Source organism: Salmo salar, chromosome 28 (assembly GCF_965601325.2).
Source record: "Salmo salar chromosome 28, fSalSal1, whole genome shotgun sequence".
NCBI lineage: Eukaryota > Metazoa > Chordata > Actinopteri > Salmoniformes > Salmonidae > Salmo > Salmo salar.
Genome location: NC_138318.1, coordinates 27,287,187 through 27,311,969, shown reverse-complemented (window position 1 = coordinate 27,311,969; position 24,783 = coordinate 27,287,187). Strand labels below are relative to the sequence as shown.

The 24,783-nt window shown below is 43.8% G+C and overlaps 1 protein-coding gene across 1 annotated transcript in view; it reads right to left on the bottom strand.

The window, feature by feature from the left end:
- The window catches only part of wdr27 (WD repeat domain 27), a 168,998-nt gene that overhangs the window by 85,012 nt on the left and 59,203 nt on the right, over nucleotides 1–24,783 (bottom strand). Inside the window, exon 22 of the mRNA XM_014180055.3 lies at nucleotides 15,612–15,709. Coding sequence (XP_014035530.3) covers nucleotides 15,612–15,709 — 98 coding nt within the window. The remainder of the gene's footprint in view (nucleotides 1–15,611; nucleotides 15,710–24,783) is intronic.

The following is a 24,783-nucleotide window of genomic DNA, read 5'->3' as shown; positions in this document are numbered from 1 at the left end:
TCTCGCTGAATGCACGGCAATGAAAAGCCAACTGACATTTACTCCTGAGGTGCTGACCTGTTGCACCCTCTATAACCACTGTGTTTATTATTTGGCCCTGCTGGGGCGGTAGGGTAGCCTAGTGGTTAGAGTGTTGGGCTAATAACCGAAAGGTTGCAAGTTCAAATCCCCGGGCTGACAAGGTAAGAATCTGTCGTTCTGCCCCTGAACAAGGCAGTTAACCTACTGTTCCTAGGCCGTCATTGTTCTTAACTGACTTGCCTCGTTAAATAAAGGTGAAAAATAAAAATCTATGAATGTTTGAACATCTTAAAGAACAATCTGGTCTTAATGGCCATGTACTCTTATAATCTCTACCACGAACAGCCAGAAGAGGACTGGCCACCCCTCAGAGCTTGGTTCCTCTCTAGGTTTCTTCCTAGGTTCCTGCCTTTCTAGGGAGTTTTTCCCAGCCACAGTGCTTCTACATCTGCATTGCTTGCTGTTTTAGGCTGGGTTTCTGTATAAGCACTTTGTGACATCTGCTGATGTAAAAAGTGCCTTATAATTACATTTGATTGATAACAGACAGACTACCTAATTCTTTTTTGCCACACTGTGACTGAGCAGTAAGAGGAGGAGGAGGGAAAGGAGAAGGAAGGAGGAGGGGAGAGAGAAAGGAGAAGGAAGAAGAGGAGGAGGAGGAGGGAAAGGAGAAGGAAGGAGGAGGGGAGAGAGAAAGGAGAAGGAAGAAGAGGAGGAGGAGGGGAGAGAGAAAGGAGAAGGAAGAAGAGGAGGGAAAGGAGAAGGAAGGAGGAGGGGCGAGAGAAAGGAGAAGGAAGAAGAGGAGGAGGGAAAGGAGAAGGAAGGAGGAGGAGGAGGGAAAGGAGTAGGGAGGAGAAAGAAGGAGGAGGAGGGAAAGGAGGAGGAGGAGGGAAAGGAGAAGGAAGGAGGAGGAGGGAAAGGAGAAGGAAGGAGGGAAAGGGGAAGGAGGAGGGGGGAAAGGAGAAGGAAGGAGGAGGGAAAGGAGAAGGAAGGAGGGAAAGGAGAAGGAGGCAGAGGGAAAGGAGAAGGGAGGAGGGAGGAGGGAGGCGGAGGGAAGGAGAAGGAGGCAGAGGGAAAGGAGAAGGAGGCAGAGGGAAAGGAGAAGGAAGGAGGAGGAGGGAAAGGAGAAGGAAGAGTGTGTGCGGATAATATTTTGACTGAGCAGTGACAGCACAGAGAGGAGGAGGTAGAGGAGGAGGAAGAGGAGGAAACTGAGTTTGGTCCAACACACTTTCCCATCCCAGCGTTCTCTGAGTGATGACAATGCATCGAGTGAGTGAGTGAGTGAGTGAGTGAGTGAGTGAGTGAGTACAATAACCCAGACAGGGATAGGAAGGTCTGTTCCCCTTGGATCCGAGCCGACAACGTTACTAAATCCACCTTGGTCCTCTGAGTCGCTCGTCAATGTAATCAACAAGCTAATCATAGAAATCATCTGGCTACTAAATGGCTAATGCTAGATTCCACTTCAATCACTGTCTCCTCAAAGACTAGGTGAATAATAGCATAGTCATTTTCCCATAAGAGGTTTTTGTAGCCACCATAATTGAATTCGCAGACCACTGTAAAGATAAAATATGTAAAAAGTAAGTACATTTTTTGCTTTATTTTATTATTACTTTCCTTTCTTGAAACTAGATGATGTCATCCCTGTAAGAGACAGTCAAGTAATGCAACCACCTTTTAACAAGGAAGTAGTTGGGGCAAAATTTGTTTTATTCTCTATTCATCCTTTTTTTTTATTTATTTACAGCGTATAATGCTAGATTACAGTATGGATTTAACAGTGGGGGTTTCCAGCAGGTTTGGAGTTGAAGATATTTCTGAACTAAGCAGAAACAGACTGCTAGATATTCACTTTCATCTCAGAAACAGGGAGCATGCTGATGTGATGTTCAGGGCATGTATTCCCAAAGCATCTCAGAATAGGAGTGCTAATCTAGGATCAGTTTAGTATTTCAATCAAAATGCATAATAAGGCAGACCCACCTGATCCTAGATCAGCACTGCTACTCTGAGAGGCTTTTGACTACAGGCACAGAATCTTAGAACACTGGTTACCCAGCACATATTGATGGGGAATGGGGTATTTGCTGCGTCTGGGCTGTTGTCTCATTGTTTGGAAATGCGCTGGAGGCCACAACTGCACACACTATGACGTGTGTAGGGATAACAGATTGCTGAGTAATAATAAACGCTGGTCAGTCCAGTGGTTTACATGGCTTATAAAGCCAGTTTCTCCCAACTGAGGCAACTATTCACATAGGAGAAGCCACAATACAGAAACGTTGAAGTTTCAGTGGTAGTTGCGGTGCCAGTGGGAGAAAGAGTGTGTGTGTGTGTTTCCTGGTAGATCTACACAAGTTAAATTTAAACAACATGCAGGGAATATTACCCTTGGTGCTTAACCTAGCCTGAAAAGCTTAATCAGAGTCCCAAATGGCACCCTATTCACTATCTAGGGCACTACTCTGGTCAGAAGTGCCATTTGGGACGCAGAGGCATCTATTAACGTAAAGGTCACAATAAAAAGGAACGGTAATTAAAATGCTCTCATCCTGTGTGTGAGAACCAAACACCTTGGGTGTGTGTGTTCGTGTGTCTGTCAGTCTGTGTGGGTTTGTGTGTGTTTGCGCGCGTGCATATATTTGTGCATGCATGTGTTTATCCTTCCCAAACCGACCGCCTGCTTCTTTACTGCCTGCCTTCTTTTTATTAGTATTTTTTTTTTTTATTCCCCTTAATGTTCCTACTTCTTCTGCCAGGCAACATTACTAAGAACTTAGTACTTAGGATACTTGGATTCAGCAAAGCTCACTTTCAGACCTGGGCTCAAATACTATTTGAAATCTCTTAAAATAAGTTCAGCATTCAGCTTCAACCTTCCTGGAGTACAGTACAACAGTGGGCAGGGTTTGCACTTTTGGAAAAAATATATACTGGTTCCATTGAAACACACAAGCTCAATCAAGCCCAGCTGAAGTATTTGAAATGATTTCAAATAGTATTTGAACCCAGCAATGTTAATATTGTGCCTTTTGTTCATTTTCTCTTCACAATCCAGGTTGGGCCTGCCTGGTTCTTGTTAGAATTAAAGATTACGACAACTAAGATAAACAACTATATTTTAAAAATCCCTCCTATTTCAATCAGTGGACCAGAACCAAACAACAGATTGCCTGGTGCAACAGACTGCCTGGTGGGTGGGTGGGTGCGTGTGTGCCTGGCCGCCCTGCAGTGCATTCTGGACCCTGTGTCATCAACCCTGGGAGCGCTAGGAAGATGTTTGCAAACATTTCATTTTTGGTAAAAACAATATAACATATTTAGAGAAGAGCAGAACCAACTAAATGAATAACAGAGTTGTGTAACAATAGGAGCTGATTTCCTGGACACAGATTAAGCCTAGTCCTGGAATGAAACTATGCTCAATGGAGAATCTCCATTGAACTAGGTTTTTGAGTCCAGACTAGACTTAATCTGTGTCCAAGAAACTGTCTCTAGCTGGACTCCTACCAGTGGAGCCTAGCTCTCCTATGACTCCTGTTCATACTATATTAGAAGAATAACAGTGGGATGCTGGCTAATGGGTGACGGAGTTTGCTGAAGTTGGCTAGCAAGTGACAAGAGCATTATCCATCATGCATAGCAACCATTTTGTTTAGAATGGATGACCAGTCATTTTCCATAGACGGTAGCAGTTAATTGCGTTGGGCCAGTAACTGAAAGGTCACTGTTTCCAATCCCAGAGCCGGCTAGGTGAAAAATCTGTCAATGAGCCCTTGAGCAAGGCACTTAACCGTAATTGTGCCTGTAAATCGCTTGTGGTAAAAGCATCTGCTAAATGACTAAAATGTAAATGTATGTGTTGACGTCATTGACCCATTGAGTCAGTCCCCCCGCAAAGCCCGAGGTTGATGTCTGCGTCCACGTGGAAATCTATTTAGCATAATACAAAAATCCCCATAAAAATCAAGGTATCTGTTTTTTTTTGTTGCATCACAATCCACCGCATCTGCCTATGTCGTGACAGAGCTAGAGCGGTGTTTGTCAGACCATAAGGCATCCCGAAAATCGGTCTTCTCACAAAATCGTCTGTAGCATCCAAACAGTTTGGGATGCACACTAATATGAACCTCTGTGGAAAGGTGAGACTCTCACGAACATGTCGTTTTTGCTCTAGGACGCCCACAGGCCTCAGAAGACTTGTCTGAAGGTCCCCCGGTACCAATTGAACAAATGTATGGAGATATATATGGAGACTATTTAATGCCAAAAATAAGGTGTTGAATATATGTATACCTTTTTTTTTTTACAAATGTTTCCTGATCTTTCTTATATCTCTCAGACATAGGACTAACACTTGAGAACAAACTTCCTTTTGAATTATTAGGGTACTATCTGTTGTTCTATGTTGTGAATCTGTTATTCAATATGTTGTATGGGCTAATAATTTTCAGCAAATATTTTTGATATATATTTATTTTGTACTTCAAAAAAATTCAAAATCAAAGTAGCACAATTATCCTTGGTATAACCTTCTTAAAACAATTCCATATAGCTTAGTAGAACCCCCCCCCCAGGGCTTAAGACTCTTCTGGGTCATAAAGCAAACAGTATCCCCTTAGGTCTTCAACAGCAAATACGTAAAATGTTTAAGCATATGTTGCAGCGATGAAAATATTTTTTTTCTGAATATTGACAAAAAAATATGATCTTAAGGGGGTTAGCAATCAGCGACGGAGTTGACATGTCACTGACGGAGCTGACAACAGATACTCAAAACAGACATCATTTTGTGATACAAAATACAAGTTCAATTCAAACATGTATAAAATATGATTCATGAGTCATTTGAAAATCCCTCATAAAAAACAACCATTCAATCAGCTCTTTCAGCATCTGACGGAATTGAGTTGATGTTTGACCCCAAAAATATTTTTCGTCTTCATTCAAGTGGTATGCAGTAGCAATTTAGCTTTTCCTCAGTTGCTTTATGACACTAAAACCTAATTAAATGTAACATATTTGAACCAAAATTCCTATTCTATCAGGCAGATGGAGTTGACAGTTTGTTTGTGACCATGGTGATTCCAATTATTTGTTTAAATCTATCAAAAGTAGAGAACTTTATAGACCATGAGTGGTCTTGTTGCACTACATGTAATGAGGACATGAAGAAGGGGTACTTCTGGAATAGCTGACCATGCTCATTCCCGATTCATTTAGGATTTTAGACCAATCTGACAGAGTACACGTAATGTCCAGACACATCTTTTAGAACTCACAGTTTTGAGAGAAATATTCTTTAAAGTCAAAGAGGGCTATTGCAAAAAAATACACTGAAAACAAATATAAGCGCAACATGTAAAGTGTTGGTCCCATGTTTCATGAGCTGAAATAAAAGTCCACAGAAACATTCCATACACACAAAAAGCTTATTTCTCCAAAAATGTGCGTACAATTTGTTTTGCATCCCTGTTAAGTGAGCATTTCTCCATCCACCTGACAGGTGTGGCATATCAAGAAACTGATTGAACAGCATGATCATTACACAGTTGCACCTTGTGCTGGGGACAATAAAAGGCCACTTTAAAATGTGTAGTTTTGTCACACAACACAATGCCACAGATATCTCAAGTTTTGAGGGAGCATGCAATTGGAATGCTGAATGTAGGAATGTCCACCAGAGCTGTTGTCAGGTAATGTAATGTTCATTTCTCTACAATAAGCCACCTCCAACGTGGTTTTAGAGAATTTGTCCAACCGGTCTCACAACTGCAGACCATGTGCATGGCGTAGTTTGGGCGAATGGTTTGCTGATGTCAACATTGTGAACAGTCCCCCATGGTGGCGGTGGGGTTATAGTATAGGCAGACATAAGCTACGGACAACAAACAGAATTGCATTTTATCGATGGCAATTTGAATGCACAGAGATACCGTGATGAGATCCTGAGGCCCATTATCGTGTCATTCATCCGCCACCATCACTTCATGTTTCTGCATGATAATGCACGGCCCCATTTCGCAAGGATCTGTACACAATTCCTGGAAGCTGGAAAATATCCCAGTTCTTCCATGTCCTGCATACTCACCAGGCATGTCACCTATTGAGCATGTTTGGGATGCTCTGGATCGACGTGTATGACAGCGTTTTCCAGTTCCCGCCATTATCCAGCAACTTCGCACAGCCATTGAAGAGGAGTGGGACAGCATTCCACAGGCCACAATCAACAGCCTGATCAACTCTGTGCGAAGGAGATATGTAGTGCTGATGTGTACTGACTGGTTTTCATTAGTACACAGCATTGAACGAGATCTTCAGTTTCTTGACAATTTCTAGCACGGAATAGCCTTTATTTCTCAGAACAAGAATAGACTGACGAGTTTCAGAAGAAAGTCCTTTGTTTCTGGCCATTTTGAGCCTGTAATCGAACCCACAAATGCTGATGCTCCAGATACTGAACTAGTCTAAAGAAGGTCAGTTTTATTGCTTCTTTAATTAACACAACAGTTTTCAGCTGTGCTAACATAATTGCAAAAGGATTTTCTAATGATCAATTAGCCTTTTAAAATGATAAACTTGGATTAGCTAACACAATGTGCCATTGGAACATAGGAGTGATGGTTGCTGATAATGGGCTTCTGTACGCCTATCTAGATATTCCATTAAAAAACAGCCGTTTCCAGCTACAATAGTCATTTACAACATTAACAATGTCTACACTGTATTTCTGATCAATTTGATGTTATTTTAATGGACAACATGTGCTTTTCTTTCAAAAACAAGGACATTTCTAAGTGACCCCAAACTTTTGAACGGTAGTGTACATATTTTCCCCTTGTGAAATACCTGTAAATGTAAATGTTAAGCTCAAATAATGCTACGCCTGTGACACACACACACACACACACACACACACACACACACACACCACACACACACACACACACACACACACACACACACACACACACACACACACCCTCCTCTACTGAGCCACAATACTCACTTCTGGTTTGTGACCCATTAGGGAGCAGTTTAAAGAGTTGGATGAGGTTGGGACATTACAGGTCACTTGTAACGAGGCCAATGTCTATATAGAACAAATCCTTAGCAAATAGACCAAGGCTTCGTCCCAAATGGCACCCTTTCCCCTATTCACCCTTATGGAAAAACTACATGAATTTCATATGTGAACACAAAACACATTTTCATATAATCACACCATTTTATGTGAAGTTAATGTGGTAACAGTTGACATGTAAAGCAACACTTGATTACATGAAACTACATGTAGTGTTCCAACTCATGTGAGTTGTGAAATTAGGTGATTTTTCTGAAAGGGCAGTACACTACTGTTGACCAGGGCCCATATGGATCTGGCCAAAAGTAGTGCACTATATAGGAGATAGGATGCCATTTGGGACATATCCATTGCCTTGCTATGGCCATGTGTTGACATCACGTACCTGAAAGGATTTGGTACCAAAACCCAAAGAGCTCGGAAAAGCTTACATTTTTTTCTCAAGCTTCATTAAAAATAAAGTGACATCATCTCAGTGAAAAGAAAGAGAAAAGTGAAAATAAAATATTTTGGCCATCAGACAGATGGAAGTATATTTGCTTGCGTTTTGTCCCAAATGGTGCAAAGGTGCCTATAGTGCATTACTTCTGACCAGATCCTTATTGCTCCCTTTGGCCCTGGTCAAAAGTAGTGCACTATATAGGGAGTAGGGTGTTATTTGGGACACAATCCCTGAGACAATGGAAAATAACTCAGTTTGGTTATAAATATAATATTAGAGTGCTCAGGGAAATATCCACTAATAACTAATGAACTGACACAGGCCAATGTTATGACCAGCTGCCTGTCACATGTGTGCACCTGCATTATTAAATAGGCTGACATCATCAATATGAGATATTCCTTGGAGGCTTCTACATTGACCTTTAATCCTAGGGTTAGGGGCAGAGGTAAATAAAATATCCTGACCTGTTTCAATAAACCATCTGTCAGGTGATAGGTTGTGAGTACAGGAAGACATCTTGACAGGAACCAGACTTTTGAAGAACAAACGCAAACCTGATACGTATCTTCAGGAAGAAGAAGAAGAAGACAAGTGAAATGGAGTGGAGGAGGGAGACAAAGATATGTCTGTGTCGCTGAACAATGATCATGATGAGTAGGGTGCAAGGGTGTGTAGCCTCTATAATATAGTATCAAGGCCACACCACATAAGAAAAAGGTCAAGTTATCCTTAACTTGTCCAACCACTTCTACCAAGTAAATGTAAACTATGTTTGGCTTTGCTGAGACGCAGTGTTCCGCCAGCATATTGTTATATTGAGCAATGAGCAATAATATCTTCAAGGAGGATTGAGACCGAAGGAAATGATAAGAGAGATGAATGAAGCCCTCACATATATTTCAATATCACATCCACCTTGTGGTTTCCTCTAAGAGACAATCACACACACACACAGAGAGAGAGAGAGAGAGAGACAGGATTGGGCCACTATATGACAGGCCGTAGAACAAGACCCTGACCAGAACATGACCTGAGCTTACCTGGTGCAATGGAACCAATAGAATAGTCCCAAAAGTGCAAACCCCACCCACCTGGCACTCCAGGCAGACAAAACCAAACGGTAAGGGTATTAAAAAATATTTCAAATAGTGTTTGAACCCAGGGCTGGATGGAACACATGCAATGGAAGCAGTCTCACTCAGCTCAGACACAAAATAATGACACACAGAATGTGTTCAAATTCCAAAGCAAAGTGGAGTTCGACATCAATTGGCATTGATAGCCACATAGGATAAGCTTGCTCAGAGCCAATGCCTCTAGTCTAGACCTAACCCTCAATAACCTGCATACATGGAAAACAAAATGTACAAAAACGTAGTTGAAATTCATTTGTCAAGGAGATACCATACTATAATCAACTTTGGAATTATACATTTTTGAAAGTATTTTGTATGTTTATTAGTTAGAGAGAGACAGAGGAGAAAGGAAGGCGAGAGAGTGCTGAAAAAGCTGTGGGTCAAATTTGAACCCATGCTGGCAGCGGTACATCGTACATGTGCTCCAGAAGAAGCGGCTTAAACAGCTAGACCACGACAGGCCACAACTTCTTTGGAATGTTTACATTTGAAATATTAGACATTTAATTAAATTATAATGAATGTGTATTTGAATAGACAGAAATGGGACCTATATCCCAAACATGGGGTGTTCTACAAATGTTATTGTGAACATTCAAATCCTGCTGAGAAGGATTTAGTGTTGAAGAACGAAAGTCCTTTCATAAGAGAGAATGGAATCCTTATTGAGAGAAGCAATTTATCAATCACAAAGTGCTTTATACTAACCCGGCCAAGATCCCAAAGAGCAAGCAGGGGCAAAGTGGCAAGGAACAACTCCCTAGAAGGAAGAAACCTTGAAAGGAACCAGAATCATAGGGGAGGCCTATCCTCCTCTGGCTGTACTGGGTAGAATTACTTTTCAATACATTTCAAAACAACTATAAACATAACATTTATTTGAAAAAACAAGTAGTTGAATATTGGAATGTATTTGGAAATACACTTGGAAAGTATTTCAAAATACTCAAAAACACTGACGCAAATACACTCCCATGTACTGAACCCAGTTATTCCAAAATAGTATTTTAAATAATACAATTTGGTCAACTATTTGCTTTTTACAAATTACCATTCAAATACTCAAAGACAGTGCATTCAGAAAGTGCTCACACCCCTTGACTTTTTCCACATTCTGTTACGTTACAGTCTAATTCTAAAATTGATTAAACAGGTTTTTTCCCCTCATCAATCCACACACAATACCCCATAATGACAAAGCAAAAACAGACGTACATTTTTTTACCCCCAAAATTAAAAAACGAACTAAATTATCACATTTACGTAATTAAACAGACCCTTTACTCAGTACTTTGTTGAAGTACATTTGGCAGCGATTACAGCATCGAGTCTTCTTGGGTATGACGCTACAAGCTTGGCACACCTGTATATGGGGAGTTTCTCCCTTTCTTATCTGCAGATCCTCTCAAGCTCTGTCAGGTTGGATGGGGAGCGTCGCTGCACAGCTATTTTCAGGTCTCTCCAGAGATGCTCGATCAGGTACAAGTCCGGGCTCTGGCTGGGCCACTCAAGGACATTGATAGGGATAAGTCTAAGTCACTCTGTCACGTCCTGACCATAGTAAGAGGTTATTTTCTATGGTAGAGACGGTCAGGGCGTGACAAAATTTGGGGCGGGGGGGCACACGGGGAGATTGGCAGGTCAGGTTGGAGACCTGAGCCAACTCCCCGTGCTTACTGTGGGGGGCGAGTGATCGAGCAAGCACCATGTTATGCTGAGATACGCACTGTGTCGCCAGTGCACAGCTACAGCCTGGTGCGCTCGGTGCAGCCCGGAGCCTCCAGGGGCGGCCTGCAGCCCGGAGCCTCCAGGGGCGGCCTGCAGCCCGGAGCCTCCAGGGGCGGCCTGCAGCCCGGAACCTCCAGTGGCGGCCTGCAGCCCGGAACCTCCAGCGATGATCTACAGTCCGGTTCTTTCGACGACGATCCACGGTCAGGTGGTAATAAAGCAGAAGGATCAGTGGGTGGAGCGGGGATTATGCCCCGAACCGGAGCCGCCTCCTCTGCTGGAGGTTAAGGTTATGGGGACTGCATTTGAGCCGTCATAGATAGGAGTTACCCACTCAACCCTCCCTTTTGTTTTTGTTTATGTTTTGTTTGGTAGCATTCGGAGTCTGCACCTTTGGGGGGGGTACTGTCACGTCCTGACCATAGTAAGAAGTTATTTTCTATGGTAGAGATGGTCAGGGCGTGACAGGGGGTGTTTTTCTATGTTTTGTATTTCTATGTTTAAGTTCTAGTTTTTCTATTTCTATGTTGTTGTTTTTTGGGTTGATCTCCAATTGGAGGCAACTGGTCCTCGTTGTCTCTAATTGGAGATCATATTTAAATAGGGGTTTTTCTTCCTGGGTTTTTGTGGGTTATTATATTTTGAGTAGTGTTTGTTTCTCTCTGTGTCACGGTTTGTTGTTTGGTCATTTTCAGTTATTTGTGTATTGCAAAGTTTCACGGATTTAATAAAATGTGGAACTACAACCACGCTGCACTTTGGTCCCCTCTCTACGACAGCCGTGACACACTCCTGCGTTTTCTTGGCTGTGTGCTTAGGGTCGTTGTCCTGTTGGAAGGTGTACCTTTGCCCCAGTCTGAGGTCCTGAGCACTCTGGAGCAGGTTTTCATCAAGGATCTCTCTGTACTTTGCTCCGTTCATCTTTCCCTCGACCCTGACTAGTCCTCCAGTAACTACAGCTGAAAAAATTCCCATGATGTTGCCACCACCATGCTTCACCATAGGGATGGTGCCAGGTTTCCTCCAGATGTGACGCTTGGCATTCAGGCCAAAGAGTTCAATCTTGGTTTCATCAGACCAGAGAATCTTGTTTCTCATGGTCTGAGAGTCTTTAGGTTCCTTTTGGCAAACTCCAAGCAGGCTGTCATGTGCCTTATACTGAAGAGTGGCTTCCGTCTGGCCACTCTACCATAAAGGCCTGATTGGTGGAGTGCTGCAGAGATGGTTGTCCTTCTGGAAGGTTCTCCCATCTCCACAGAGGAACCTTGAAGCTCTGTCAGAGTGACCATCAGGTTCTTGGTCACCTTCCTGAATAAGGCCCTTCTCCCCCGACTGCTCAGTTTGGCTGGGAGGCCAGCTCTAGGAAGAGTCTTGGTGGTTCCAAACTTCTTCCATTTAAGAATGATGGAGGCCATTGTGTTTATTTTTTGGTACCCTTCCCCAGATCTGTGCCTCGAGTCAATCGTGTCTCGGAGCTCTACGGACAATTCCTTCGACCTCATGGACTGAATTTTGCGCTGACATGCTCTGTCAACTGTGGGACCTTATAGAGACAGGTGTGTGCCTTTCCAAATCATGTCCAATCAATTGAATTTACCACAGGTGGACTCCAATCAAGTTGTAGAAACATCTCTATGATGATCAATGGAAACAGGATGCACCTGATCTCTATGTTGAGTCTCAGAGCAAAGGGTCTGAATATTTTTGTAAATAATGTATTACTATTTTTATTTATTTGCAAACATTTCTAAAAACCTGTTTTCGCTTTGTCATTATGGGTATTGTGTGTAGATTGATGAGGAACATTTTGTATTTAATACATTTTTGAATAAGGCTGTAACGTATCAAAATGTGGAAAAAGTCAAGGGGTCTGAATACTATCCGAATGAAAATACTCAAATGCACAAAAAAAGTATTTACAGTGCCTTCAGAAAGTATTCACACCCCTTTACTTTTTCCAAATTGTTCTGATCAAATATAGATTTTTTTGTCATTGGCCTACATGTCAAAGTAGAATTAAGTTTTTTGACATAATTACAAATTAATTAAAAATGAAAAGCAGAAATGTCGAGTAAATAAATTCAACCCCTTTGTTATGGCAAGCCTAAATAAGTTCAGGAGTAAAAATGTGCTTAACAAGTCACATAATAAGTTGCAAGGACCCACTCGGTGTGAAATAGTGTTTAATGTGATTTTTTAATGAGTACCTCATCTCTGTACTCCACACTTAGAATGATCTGTAAGGTCCCTCAGTCGAGCAATGAAATTCAAACACAGATTCAACCACAAAGACCAGAGAGGTTTTCTAATGCCTCGCAAAGAATGGTACCTATTGGTCGATGGGGAAAAAAATTTAAGCAGATATTGAATATCCCTTTGAGCATAGAGTAGTTATTAATTACACTTTGGATGGTGTATCAATTCACCTAGTCCCTACAAAGACACAGGTGTCCTTCCTAACTCAGTTGCCGGAGAGGAAGGAAACCGCTCAGGGATATCACCATGATGCCAATGGTGACTTTAAAACAGTTACAGAGTTTAATGGCTGTGATAGGAGAAAACATTGTAGTTACTCCACTGGCTTCCGTCTGACCACTCTACCATAAAGGCCGTAATGGTGGAGTGTTGCAGAGATGGTTAACAGAGTGAAAAGGAACCCTGTACAGAATAAAAATATTCCAAAACATGCTACAAGGAACTAAAGTAATACTGCAAAAAATGTGGCAAGGCAATCCATTTTTTTGTCCTGAATACAAAGTGTTATGTCTGGGTGAAATCCAATGCAACCCATTACTGAGTATCACTCTCCATATTTTCAAGCATAGCGCTGCCTGCATCATGTTATGAGTATGCTTGTAATCGTTAACAGGGCCTAAAATTAACACCCGCCACCTGCCAAACGCGGATCGATTTTGGCATTGGCGGGAAAGAATGTCTAATTCACCAGCCACGTTGGCGCGTGGTAACACTCCGGGCTCTAAGGTGTGAGCATTTAATAAAGGTAGTCAAGTATGGGAGCAAGTGCGAGTTGTGATTTATAGCTAAATAAATACTCCAGTAGCTGTTTTCAAAGTATTTCTGCCATTGTGGTTCTTATCTGGTAATGCACAAAGAAATCTGAATCCTAATGTTATAGCTATCCCACCTCGCGCAGCAACACCGCCTGTTTGGGGGGCTATGAGTCCTGAAATATTTGTTTTTATAAGCAATGGCCACAGGGATAAAAGTTTGACTAATTAAATCAAGAGTCTACTAAAGTGAGACTTTGTTCTTGTGTTTCTTAGCTGTTTACATTATTTTGTTCACAAGCTATGTTGCTTTTCGTTGTTTGAGTTTGCTCCCACTGCTAGCAAAAAGAGACATCGTTGGCCTCTACTAGTGACATTCTCACAGGCACACTGATGATGAGTGGCCTGTTACCAAGGTAACCTTAAAGGGGCAGCTAAACATTTTTGTCTGATATTTTTGTTAAAATACTCGTCATAGAATATTTAATGAAATCGAGAAATACTTTGAATATGTGAGGGTAAGCAAGAGGAGTACACCTGCTCTAAAGTACATTACTAACACCTAGGCCAGCTGGCACTCAGCTAAAAGCTTTGTCATGATTTACATTGAATTCGTGCTAATACTTTAAGGCTCATCCTTAACAATGCATAAGCCAAACTATTTGGGATACTGATTGTTTTCAGATGTCCTGTAGTTCAAATATAGACCGGTCCCAGATCTGTTTGTACTGTCTTGTTGACACTGACCATAGGAGTTGGCAAGACAGCTAAAACAAACCCGGACCAGCTTGGTTACATTATGGGGCAAAGACAATGGAGTGCTGGTAAGCACTGTACCATCAGTGGAGAAGAGCTCAGATTTTACAGTTACTCAGACCTGGGTTAAGCAACTACACAGCACTTATCTCAGACCTGGGTTTAGCAACTACACAGCACTTATCTCAGACCTGGGTTTAGCAACTACACAGCACTTATCTCAGACCTGGGTTTAGCAACTACACAGCACTTATCTCAGACCTGGGTTTAGCAACTACACAGCACTTATCTCAGACCTGGGTTTAGCAACTACACAGCACTTATCTCAGACCTGGGTTTAGCAACTACACAGCACTTAGTTCAGAATTGAGTTTAGCAACTATATAGTACTTTTCTCCACAGCACTTATCTCAGACCTCGGTTTAGCAACTACACAGCACTTATCTCAGACCTGGGTTTAGCAACTACACAGCACTTATCTCAGACCTGGGTTTAGCAACTACACAGCACTTATCTCAGACCTCGGTTTAGCAACTACACAGCACTTATCTCAGACCTGGGTTTAGCAACTACACAGCACTTAGTTCAGAATTGAGTTTAGCAACTATATAGTACTTTTCTCCAAATAGACTTAAAGTACATATTGTACATTTTTTGTATGTGATGCCTGCAGGAATTGAACCCACAATCTTGGCATTGATAGTGCCACGCTCTTATCAATTTAGCCAAAAGCAAGCAATAAGCAACTTGTGCCTTTGCAGCAATCCCCCATAGCTTCTTCCACCACACTGAAACTGCATGAGGTGGCAAAATGTTTTTTTTTTTTTTTTGCAAGAGCAGGGAGGGAAAAAAACTGCCAAATCTCTCTCTCTCTCTCTCTCTCTCTCTCTCTCTCTCTCTCTCTCTCTCTCTCTCTCTCTCTGAAAGTGTGAAAAGTCTCACCAGCTCTCAGTGGAGGACATGTTTCAGATTCCCTGTAGCAAGAGGAAATGGAAAGAAATAAAATGCTTTTAAACCACATGTGGAGTCAATTCCTGCTTTAGCTATCAAATATTTAAAAGTACTTATTTTATATAGCCCGCAGATTTTGAATGGTTCCGGATGGCAGTTGGTTTGAAGTTCTTGGTCTGTCAATGTGCAGTTAATCAGTAATCAAAGTCTCAAAAATGTGAAAAATCAAGTGTGTGTGAGTGAAAAGGATTAGCGATTCCAACTGCATGAGAAATAGGGCAATCATGGTGCGGAGTGCCAGAGTGAGCGTCAGTTGCAGTTTAGAGTCAGTTGAGGGTGAGTCAGTTGAGGATGAGAGTCAGCAGTGGTAGAGAGTGAATGCTGCCACAGTGAGACTCAGTAGAGGAGAATAGGGTAACAGTGGTTATGAACAGAGTGCCGGAGTAAGAACCAGTAGAGTTTGACCAACCAACCTGAGTGTCCTCAGGTCCCACAGCTTAACTCCGTCAGTCACTGCGCTGGTCAGGAAGAGGTTGTAGGAGTCTGGAGTCTGACTACTGAACATAGAGCCCTAGAGGATAAACAAATAAGATATTAAGGCTGGAATCCTTAATGGTGACACGTCTGTTAAAGAACAACAAAGAAGCTTCTGCAAACAACAAACACTGTTTTTCCCCCTTGGACAACATTGCACACACGACAGAAGAGCACAATATAGATTGCACTTTTTTTTTACATGCTGCGCGACGCTTCCCTGCTCGGCAACAAAAACAATAACAGTGGTGATGGGGCAGCCAGTGCTGCTGTTTCCCCCTACTGCGGATTTAATCTTTAATGTTAAATTGAATGTGATTAATATAAAATAATTCTGTCAAGTTAAGAAGAAAGAACACGTTTAAACAGGGTGAAACAGCGAGGTACTACCCAAACCTGTCCGAAGACCAGAAAATGCAAAATGTTTTCCTACGGTGTGTCCTTCTGAAAAAACTGTTCTATAACACATATATTATTCATAATTCATATACATAAGACTGCACAGAATTATCGCTGGGTAATTTACCACCCCTGAATGTGAGAGAGTCAGAGAGAGGCAGAGTAGAGATAATCCCTGAATGTGAGAGTCAGAGAGAGACAGAGTAGAGATAACCCCTGAATGTGAGAGAGTCAGAGAAAGTAGAGAGAACCCCTGAATGTGAGAGAGTCAGAGAGGCAGAGTAGACATAACCCCTGAATGTGAGAGAGTCAGAGAAAGACAGTAGAGATAATCCCTGAATGTGAGAGAGTCAGCGAGAGACAGTAGAGATAACCCCTGAATGTGAGAGAGTCAGAGAGAGGCAGTAGAGATAATCCCTGAATGTGAGAGAGTCAGAGAGAGACAGTAGAGATAATCCCTGAATGTGAGAGAGTCAGAGAGAGGCAGTAGAGATAACCCCTGAATGTGAGAGAGTCAGCGAGAGACAGTAGAGATAACCCCTGAATGTGAGAGAGTCAGAGAGAGGCAGTAGAGATAATCCCTGAATGTGAGAGAGTCAGAGAGAGGCAGTAGAGATAATCCCTGAATGTGAGAGAGTCAGAGAGAGACAGTAGAGATAACCCCTGAATGTGAGAGAGTCAGCGAGAGACAGTAGAGATAACCCCTGAATGTGAGAGAGTCAGAGAGAGGCAGTAGATATAACCCCTGAATGTGAGAGAGTCAGAGAGAGACAGTAGAGATAATCCCTGAATGTGAGAGAGTCAGAGAGAGGCAGTAGAGATAACCCCTGAATGTGAGAGAGTCAGAGAGAGGCAGTAGAGATAATCCCTGAATGTGAGAGAGTCAGAGAGAAACAGTAGAGATAACCCCTGAATGTGAGAGAGTCAGAGAGAGACAGTAGAGATAACCCCTGAATGTGAGAGAGTCAGAGAGAGACAGTAGAGATAACCCCTGAATGTGAGAGAGACAGTAGAGATAACCCCTGACTGTGAGAGAGACAGTAGAGGTAACCCCTGAATGTGAGAGAGTCAGAGAGAGGCAGTAGAGATAACCCCTGAATGTGAGAGAGACAGTAGAGATAACCCGTGACTGTGAGAGAGACAGTAGAGATAACCCCTGACTGTGAGAGTCAGAGAGAGGCAGTAGAGATAACCCCTGAATGTGAGAGAGACAGTAGAGATAACCCCTGAATGTGAGAGAGACAGTAGAGATAACCCCTGACTGTGAGAGAGACAGTAGAGATAACCCCTGACTGTGAGAGAGACAGTAGAGGTAACCCCTGAATGTGAGAGAGACAGTAGAGATAACCCCTGACTGTGAGAGAGGCAGTAGAGATAACCCCTGAATGTGAGAGAGACAGTAGAGATAACCCCTGACTGTGAGAGAGACAGTAGAGATAACCCCTGACTGTGAGAGAGACAGTAGAGGTAACCCCTGAATGTGAGAGAGTCAGAGAGAGGCAGTAGAGATAATCCCTGAATGTGAGAGAGACAGTAGAGATAACCCCTGACTGTGAGAGAGACAGTAGAGATAACCCCTGACTGTGAGAGAGACAGTAGAGATAACCCCTGAATGTGAGAGAGACAGTAGAGATAACCCCTGAATGTGAGAGAGACAGAAGAGATAACCCCTGACTGTGAGAGAGACAGTAGAGATAACCCCTGAATGAAAGAGAGACAGTAGAGATAACCCCTGACTGTGAGAGAGACAGTAGAGGTAACCCCTGAATGTGAGAGAGACAGTAGAGATAACCCCTGACTGTGAGAGAGACAGTAGAGATAACCCCTGACTGTGAGAGAGACAGTAGAGATAACCCCTGAATGTGAGAGAGACAGTAGAGATAACCCCTGACTGTGAGAGAGACAGTAGAGGTAACCCCTGAATGTGAGAGAGTCAGAGAGAGGCAGTAGAGATAATCCCTGAATGTGAGAGAGACAGTAGAGATAACCCCTGACTGTGAGAGAGACAGTAGAGATAACCCCTGACTGTGAGAGAGACAGTAGAGGTAACCCCTGAATGTGAGAGAGTCAGAGAGAGGCAGTAGAGATAATCCCTGAATGTGAGAGAGACAGTAGAGATAACCCCTGACTGTGAGAGAGACAGTAGAGATAACCCCTGACTGTGAGAGAGACAGTAGAGATAACCCCTGAATGTGAGAGAGACAGTAGAGATAACCCCTGACTGTGAGAGAGACAGTAGAGGTAACCCCTGAATGTGAGAGAGACAGTAGAGATAACCCCTGACTGTGAGAGAGACAGTAGAGATAACCCCTGACTGTGAGAGAGACAGTAGAGATAACCCCTGACTGTGAGAGAGACAGTAGAGATAACCCCTGAATGTGAGAGAGACAGTAGAGATAACCCCTGACTGTGAGAGAGTAGGGGTGTTAACCCGGTGTCCTGGCTAAATTCCCAATCTGGCCCTCATACCATCATGGCCACCTAACCATCCGAAGCCTACAATTGGCTCATTCATCTACCTTCCTCTTCCCTGTAACTATTCCCGAGGTCATTGCTGTGAATGAGAATGTGTTCTCAGTCAATTTACTTGGTAAAATAAGGGTAAGAAAATTGAGAAAAAAGAAAGAGAGAGAGTAGAGGTAACCCCTGAATGTGAGAGAGCCAGAGAGAGACAGAGTAGAGTCAGAGAGAGACATATTGGAGGTAGACCCCTGAAGGTTAACAGAGTCAGAGCAGTAGACAGAGTAGAGGTAGACTCCTGAATGTTGAGAGAGTCAGAGAGAGACAGAGGTAGAGTCAGAGAGAGACAGAGTAGAGGTAAACCGCGCTTAGAGTCGTGTAGACAGAGGCAGAGCAGAGGGCAGAGCGAGAGTCAGAGAGAGACAGATGTAGAGTCAGACGGAGACACAGAGTAGAGTCAGATGGAGGCAGAGTAGAGGTAACCCCTGAAAGATAGAGTCAGAGAGAGAGAGTAGAGTCAGAGACACAGAGTAGAGGTAAACCCCTGAATGTTAAATAGTCAGAGAGAGACAGAATAGAGTCAGATGGAGAGAGTAGAGGTAGAGCCCGCTGGAGACAGAGAGTAGAGTCAGAGGGAGACAGAGAGTAGAGTCAGATGGAGACAGAGAGTAGAGTCAGATGGAGACAGAGAGTAGAGTCAGGTGAGAGACAGAGAGTAGAGTCAGATGGAGACAGAGAGTAGAGTCAGATGGGGACAGAGAGTAGAGTCAGATGGGGACAGAGAGTAGAGTCAGATGGGGACAGAGAGTAGAGTCAGATGGAGACAGAGAGTAGAGTCAGATGGAGACAGAGAGTAGAGTCAGATGGGGACAGAGAGTAGAGTCAGGTGGAGACAGAGAGTAGAGTCAGGTGGGGACAGAGAGTAGAGTCAGGTGGAGACAGAGAGTAGAGTCAGATGGAGACAGAGAGTAGAGTCAGATAGAGACAGAGAGTAGAGTCAGATGGAGACAGAGAGTAGAGTCAGATGGGGACAGAGAGTAGAGTCAGATGGGGACAGAGAGTAGAGTCAGGTGGAGACAGAGAGTAGAGTCAGATGGGGACAGAGAGTAGAGTCAGGTGGAGACAGAGAGTAGAGTCAGATGGGGACAGAGAGTCGAGTCAGATGGGGACAGAGAGTCGAGTCAGATGGAGACAGAGAGTAGAGTCAGATGGAGACAGAGAGTAGAGTCAGATGGAGACAGAGAGTAGAGTCAGATGGGGACAGAGAGTAGAGTCAGATGGGGACAGAGAGTCGAGTCAGATGGAGACAGAGAGTAGAGTCAGATGGAGACAGAGAGTAGAGTCAGATGGGGACAGAGAGTCGAGTCAGATGGAGACAGAGAGTAGAGTCAGATGGAGACAGAGAGTAGAGTCAGATGGAGACAGAGAGTAGAGTCAGGTGAGGACAGAGAGTAGAGTCAGGTGGAGACAGAGAGTAGAGTCAGGTGGAGACAGAGAGTAGAGTCAGGTGGAGACAGAGAGTAGAGTCAGATGGGGACAGAGAGTAGAGTCAGATGGAGACAGAGAGTAGAGTCAGATGGAGACAGAGAGTAGAGTCAGATGGGGACAGAGAGTAGAGTCAGGTGGGGACAGAGAGTAGAGTCAGGTGGGGACAGAGAGTAGAGTCGGATGGAGACAGAGAGTAGAGTCAGGTGAGGACAGAGAGTAGAGTCAGATGGAGACAGAGAGTAGAGTCAGGTGGGGACAGAGTAGAGGTAACACCTGAACAGGGTTCTGAGAGCCTGTAGCTGCATGACTATGCTGAATGCTGGAATGGAAACAAATGTGTCATTCTTTTCATCTTCCCCCACCACCACAACCCACCAAGATGGGATAAGAGACTTGGTCTGTCCCCCAAATGGCACTCTATTCCCTATATAGTGCACTACTTTTGACCGGAGCTGATCAAGAGTAGTGTACTATATAGGGGATATGGTGTCATTTTGGACACACCCTTGGACTGAGAATGTTTCTTCACTCACTAAAACAAACAGACTTTTTATCATCTTGCCCTTTAGGGATATTCATGGGGTCAATTTATGACTTTTACACCAGATTCTTTGATGATGCACATGATGAAGGAGAGAAGGTTTGTTTTGTTTAGGTTAGGTTTCCAGTAAGAGTGTGGAAAAGTGAGTCTGAGAGGGCATTTCAAGTTGTAGTTTCCGAGAAGTGCCTCGACACTGATGATTTCCAGGTGATCTTTGCAGAGGGAAAGGAAAAGATGGAAAGTTGAAGCAGTGCTGGAGAAGCCGTTTCAGTTCACAATGTCTGAGCCACATGTCTGGTCAATATAGAGAGATATGGTGCACACACAAATCCCTCTACGTTGAACTCTTCAATACTTTTTGGGGGGTAAGCAACATCTTATAAAACAGCTTTATTTACATTGATTTACCTTCATTAAAAAAAGGTTGCTTGGTGCAAGACCTGAAGCCATCCCAGGGATAAGGTCGGAGAAAGTGAGGGGAGGAGATTAGGTGAGGAGAGGGGGATGTTATCTATGTTATGTATGCTTTGTGTGTGTGTCAGCTTTTTGTTCATCCGCACCCGCCCGCAATTACCAATAACCCATCCACAACCGCCCGACTATAAGTGAAATTCTGAGGCCCTCACCTGACCCTAACTCGCTAATATAGAAAAGAGCAGGAAGATTTTTTTACGGGGGGTACAGGATTGTTTTGCCTGATTTCGATTTGTTTCTGCTTATAATTTACAACATTTTGTTGGCTATTTGTTAGTCAACTTGTCTATAATTAGATACATGCAGCTTCTCTTCTGTCATTATGTTGCCCTAGAAGATTAAATAAACCCTTCCTCACCAGAATGTCATAAATCCACAGAAATAATGATTCAACCTAGTTCACATCGGTAATGTTCTCTCTGTCATCTCTGCCTCTTTTGCTGAACAAAGACATTTAGGAACCGGGAAGAAAATGCAATAACCAAAATAAAAACAGGAACGATTGTTTGTGCAAAATGTCCAAATGACATCAGTTTGACCGGTTGTAAGGAAATAGAAAGCTGTGAAAACGACCCAACATGATTTCAGTTCAGCTTGGGTGCATATTTTGTGGTTGAAATACTATCCGCTTTTATGATGCTGATAAAGACAGCACCTCTACAGACGGTATCTAACTTTTCATTTGCATTTTCTCAAGATGCTGAAAGAAATAAATCATATTTCTCCACTCCTGTTCCTGAGTAAAAAATTTGCCAACATTCGGTGTATCATTTTACTGCTTTGTGAGAGGTTATAGACCGACAGTCAGTGTCCAGACTTCAGTTCCCATGTAACCCATCTGAACAGCAGGCTACAGTTCCCTTGACGTGCTATAGGCCTATTTGAAGTCCCCGTCTTGTGACTGTCGAATTTGTACAGCCCCTCATAATCATCACAACCGGCACTGCTATCATGCTCTTTAACACTTGACCAAATCTTTCCCAAACATTACTTTTCTGGACCTCCCTTCACTTTTTTTTCAACTGTCCCATTTCACAGCTTTTCTCTTACTGAATTAAACTCTGACATTGTCCTTTTTTCCTCCGTGGATCGCCGTTAACATTTTCTGCCTGTTCTCAAAAGTATTTGGTGATTGGAGTGTAGGCTATTTGGCCCACGTACAGTTAGGCCCTAAAGCGTAGGCTCACACACTAATGCAATACAGCATTAAAATAATGAAAGAAAAACCTCAATGTAGCCTATAGATATAAATTGCACAAGAATGATACATTGATGGATTTTTTAAGGTATTGTTTTCTCTTTATTCAACCCACACACCCACCCGCCAACCACTCACCCTTCATCCATACAATATTTAATGCCCCTAAACCCAACCCTGCAGATATAACGGCTGGGACTGTGCGTTATGAGTCAATCCGCGCATCACTAGTGTGTGTGTGTGTATTTGTGTGTTCTGGTGTGTGTGTGTGCTATGTTATGTACACAGTCATTCCAGGCATAGAAAGACATTCCCCATGATGATCCTGAGGCATTAACCCTCCGGACCCTATGCATTAACCCTCCGGCCCCAAGGCAGCGCCCAGGTGGCCCCACAGCCCTAAGGCACCCAGAAAGAGGGATGACCCCACATTGACGCAGCGCGCCGCCTGAGTCAACACAGGTCAGCATGCCATGGCCGGTACAACCGGCCCACAATGCACTGCACACAATGGGGTGGTGTGACTGGGAAAATACAAGGTGAAAAGAGACTCGACACACTGTGTTTGCATCAAAAATGGCACCCTATTCCCTATATAGTGCACTACTTTACCGACTCTCACTCTACTATTTCGCCATCTAGCCTCAAAAGTAGTGAACTATATAGGGGATAGGCTGCCATTTGGGATGCAGCCTACATTCTATGCTATCGACGTCTTTGGGCCAAGGGAGACAGGTGGTGGGAGAGCAGGCGGTGGGAGAGAGCAGGTGGTGTGGGAGAGCAAGCGGTGGGAGCTAGCAGGTGGTGTGGGAGAGCAGGCAGCGGGAGAGAGCAGACGGTGGGAGAGAGCAGACGGTGGGAGAGAGCAAGCGGTGTGGGAGAGAGCAGGCGGTGTGGGAGAGAGCAGGCGGTGTGGGAGAGAGCAGGCGGTGTGGGAGAAAGCAGGCGGTGTGGGAGAAAGCAGGCGGTGTGGGAGAAAGCAGGCGGTGTGGGAGAAACCAGGCGGTGGGAGAAAGCAGGCGGTGTGGGAGAGCAGGCGGTGTGAGAGAGCAGGCGGTGGGAGAGAGCAGGCGGTGGGAGAGAGCAGGTGGTGTGGGAGAGAGCAGGCGGTGGGAGAGAGCAGGCGGTGGGAGAGAGCAGGCGGTGTGGGAGAGCAGGCGGTGTGGGGGAGAGCAGGCGGTGGGAGAGAGCAGGCGGTGGGAGAGAGCAGGCGGTGTGGGAAAGAGCAGGCGGTGTGGGAGAGAGCAGGCGGTGGGAGAGAGCAGGCGGTGTGGCAGAGCAGGCGGTGTGGGAGAGAGCAGGCGGTGGGAGAGAGCAGGCGGTGGGAGAGAGCAGGCGGTGGGAGAGTGGTTCCCAGCTGAAGGAAGGATCGGGATGAGTTAATGCAAGTTAAGCCAGGCCACTAGGTGCAGTTCACCCAGTTAATCCAGGCTACTGCCTCTGTGACTGTGTGTGTGTTGTCTGAGTGATGACAATGCAGCGTGTGTGTGTGTGTGTGTGTGTGTGTGTGTGTGTGTGTGTGTGTGTGTGTGTGTGTGTGTGTGTGTGTGTGTGTGTGCAAAGGCCTGTGTTCGGCGGGTCAGGTCAACACGGGAGCAGATCCGTGCCCCCTCTTCACAGTAAACATAGTCGGGTCAATGGGTGCAACCATGCAGTCCCCCTGTTGTTCCAGTTTTACCCAGTTCAACCCCATGATCATTGTCTGTTTGTTTGCTTGTCTGTCCTCTGTCTTTCTGCCTGTCTTCTGCCTGTCAATTTGTCGGTCCATTTGTCGGTCCATGTCTTTCTGTCTATCAATTTGTCTGTGCATGTCTGTTCATTTGTCTGTCCCCCTATCTACTGTCTGTCTGTCTGTCTGTGAGCGATTAAATATTCCAGACATATCTCAGAGACATAAAATATGGCTACTTATAGATATTCCTATTGTTACAAAACTGGCTTGGTTTCATATTTATAACTTGGTCTTGTATGAGACATAATATATACTATTTTAAATAGAAACAGCTCTGAAACATGTTGAATTAATTTGACAGTTATGTCAAAGACTGGAATGATATGCACACCCCTCCTATACACTTGTATAATTTATTGAACATGCATGCATTTACTGCACACAGGATATTTGCATATATTTCCATGCACTGCTTGAGGCTGAGACCACTCTTAGGCTCCGGTCCAAATGTAAACCTATTCCCCATATAGTGCACTACTTTTAACCAATGTGTGTGTGTGCATGTGTGTGTGTGTGAGAGAGTGTGGCTTTACTCCTAAGATAGATTAATTATACCGATGATGGCTCGATGAGTCCTTCACTCTTGGAAACACTGACTACGTCTTAAATGGCATCCTATTCCCTTTATAGTGCACTACTTTTAACAAGGGCCTATAGGGTGCCATTTAGGATATATCCTATCTTATATAATACAACACCCATGTCTGGTCTGCCAAGGAATACATCCTCTGACAGTCCAGTATGATGGAAGATGGGTGTTGCTGATGTACCACTGCATGCCCGCCCAAGACGAGCTAGCTCACTTTCATTATGTCCTCC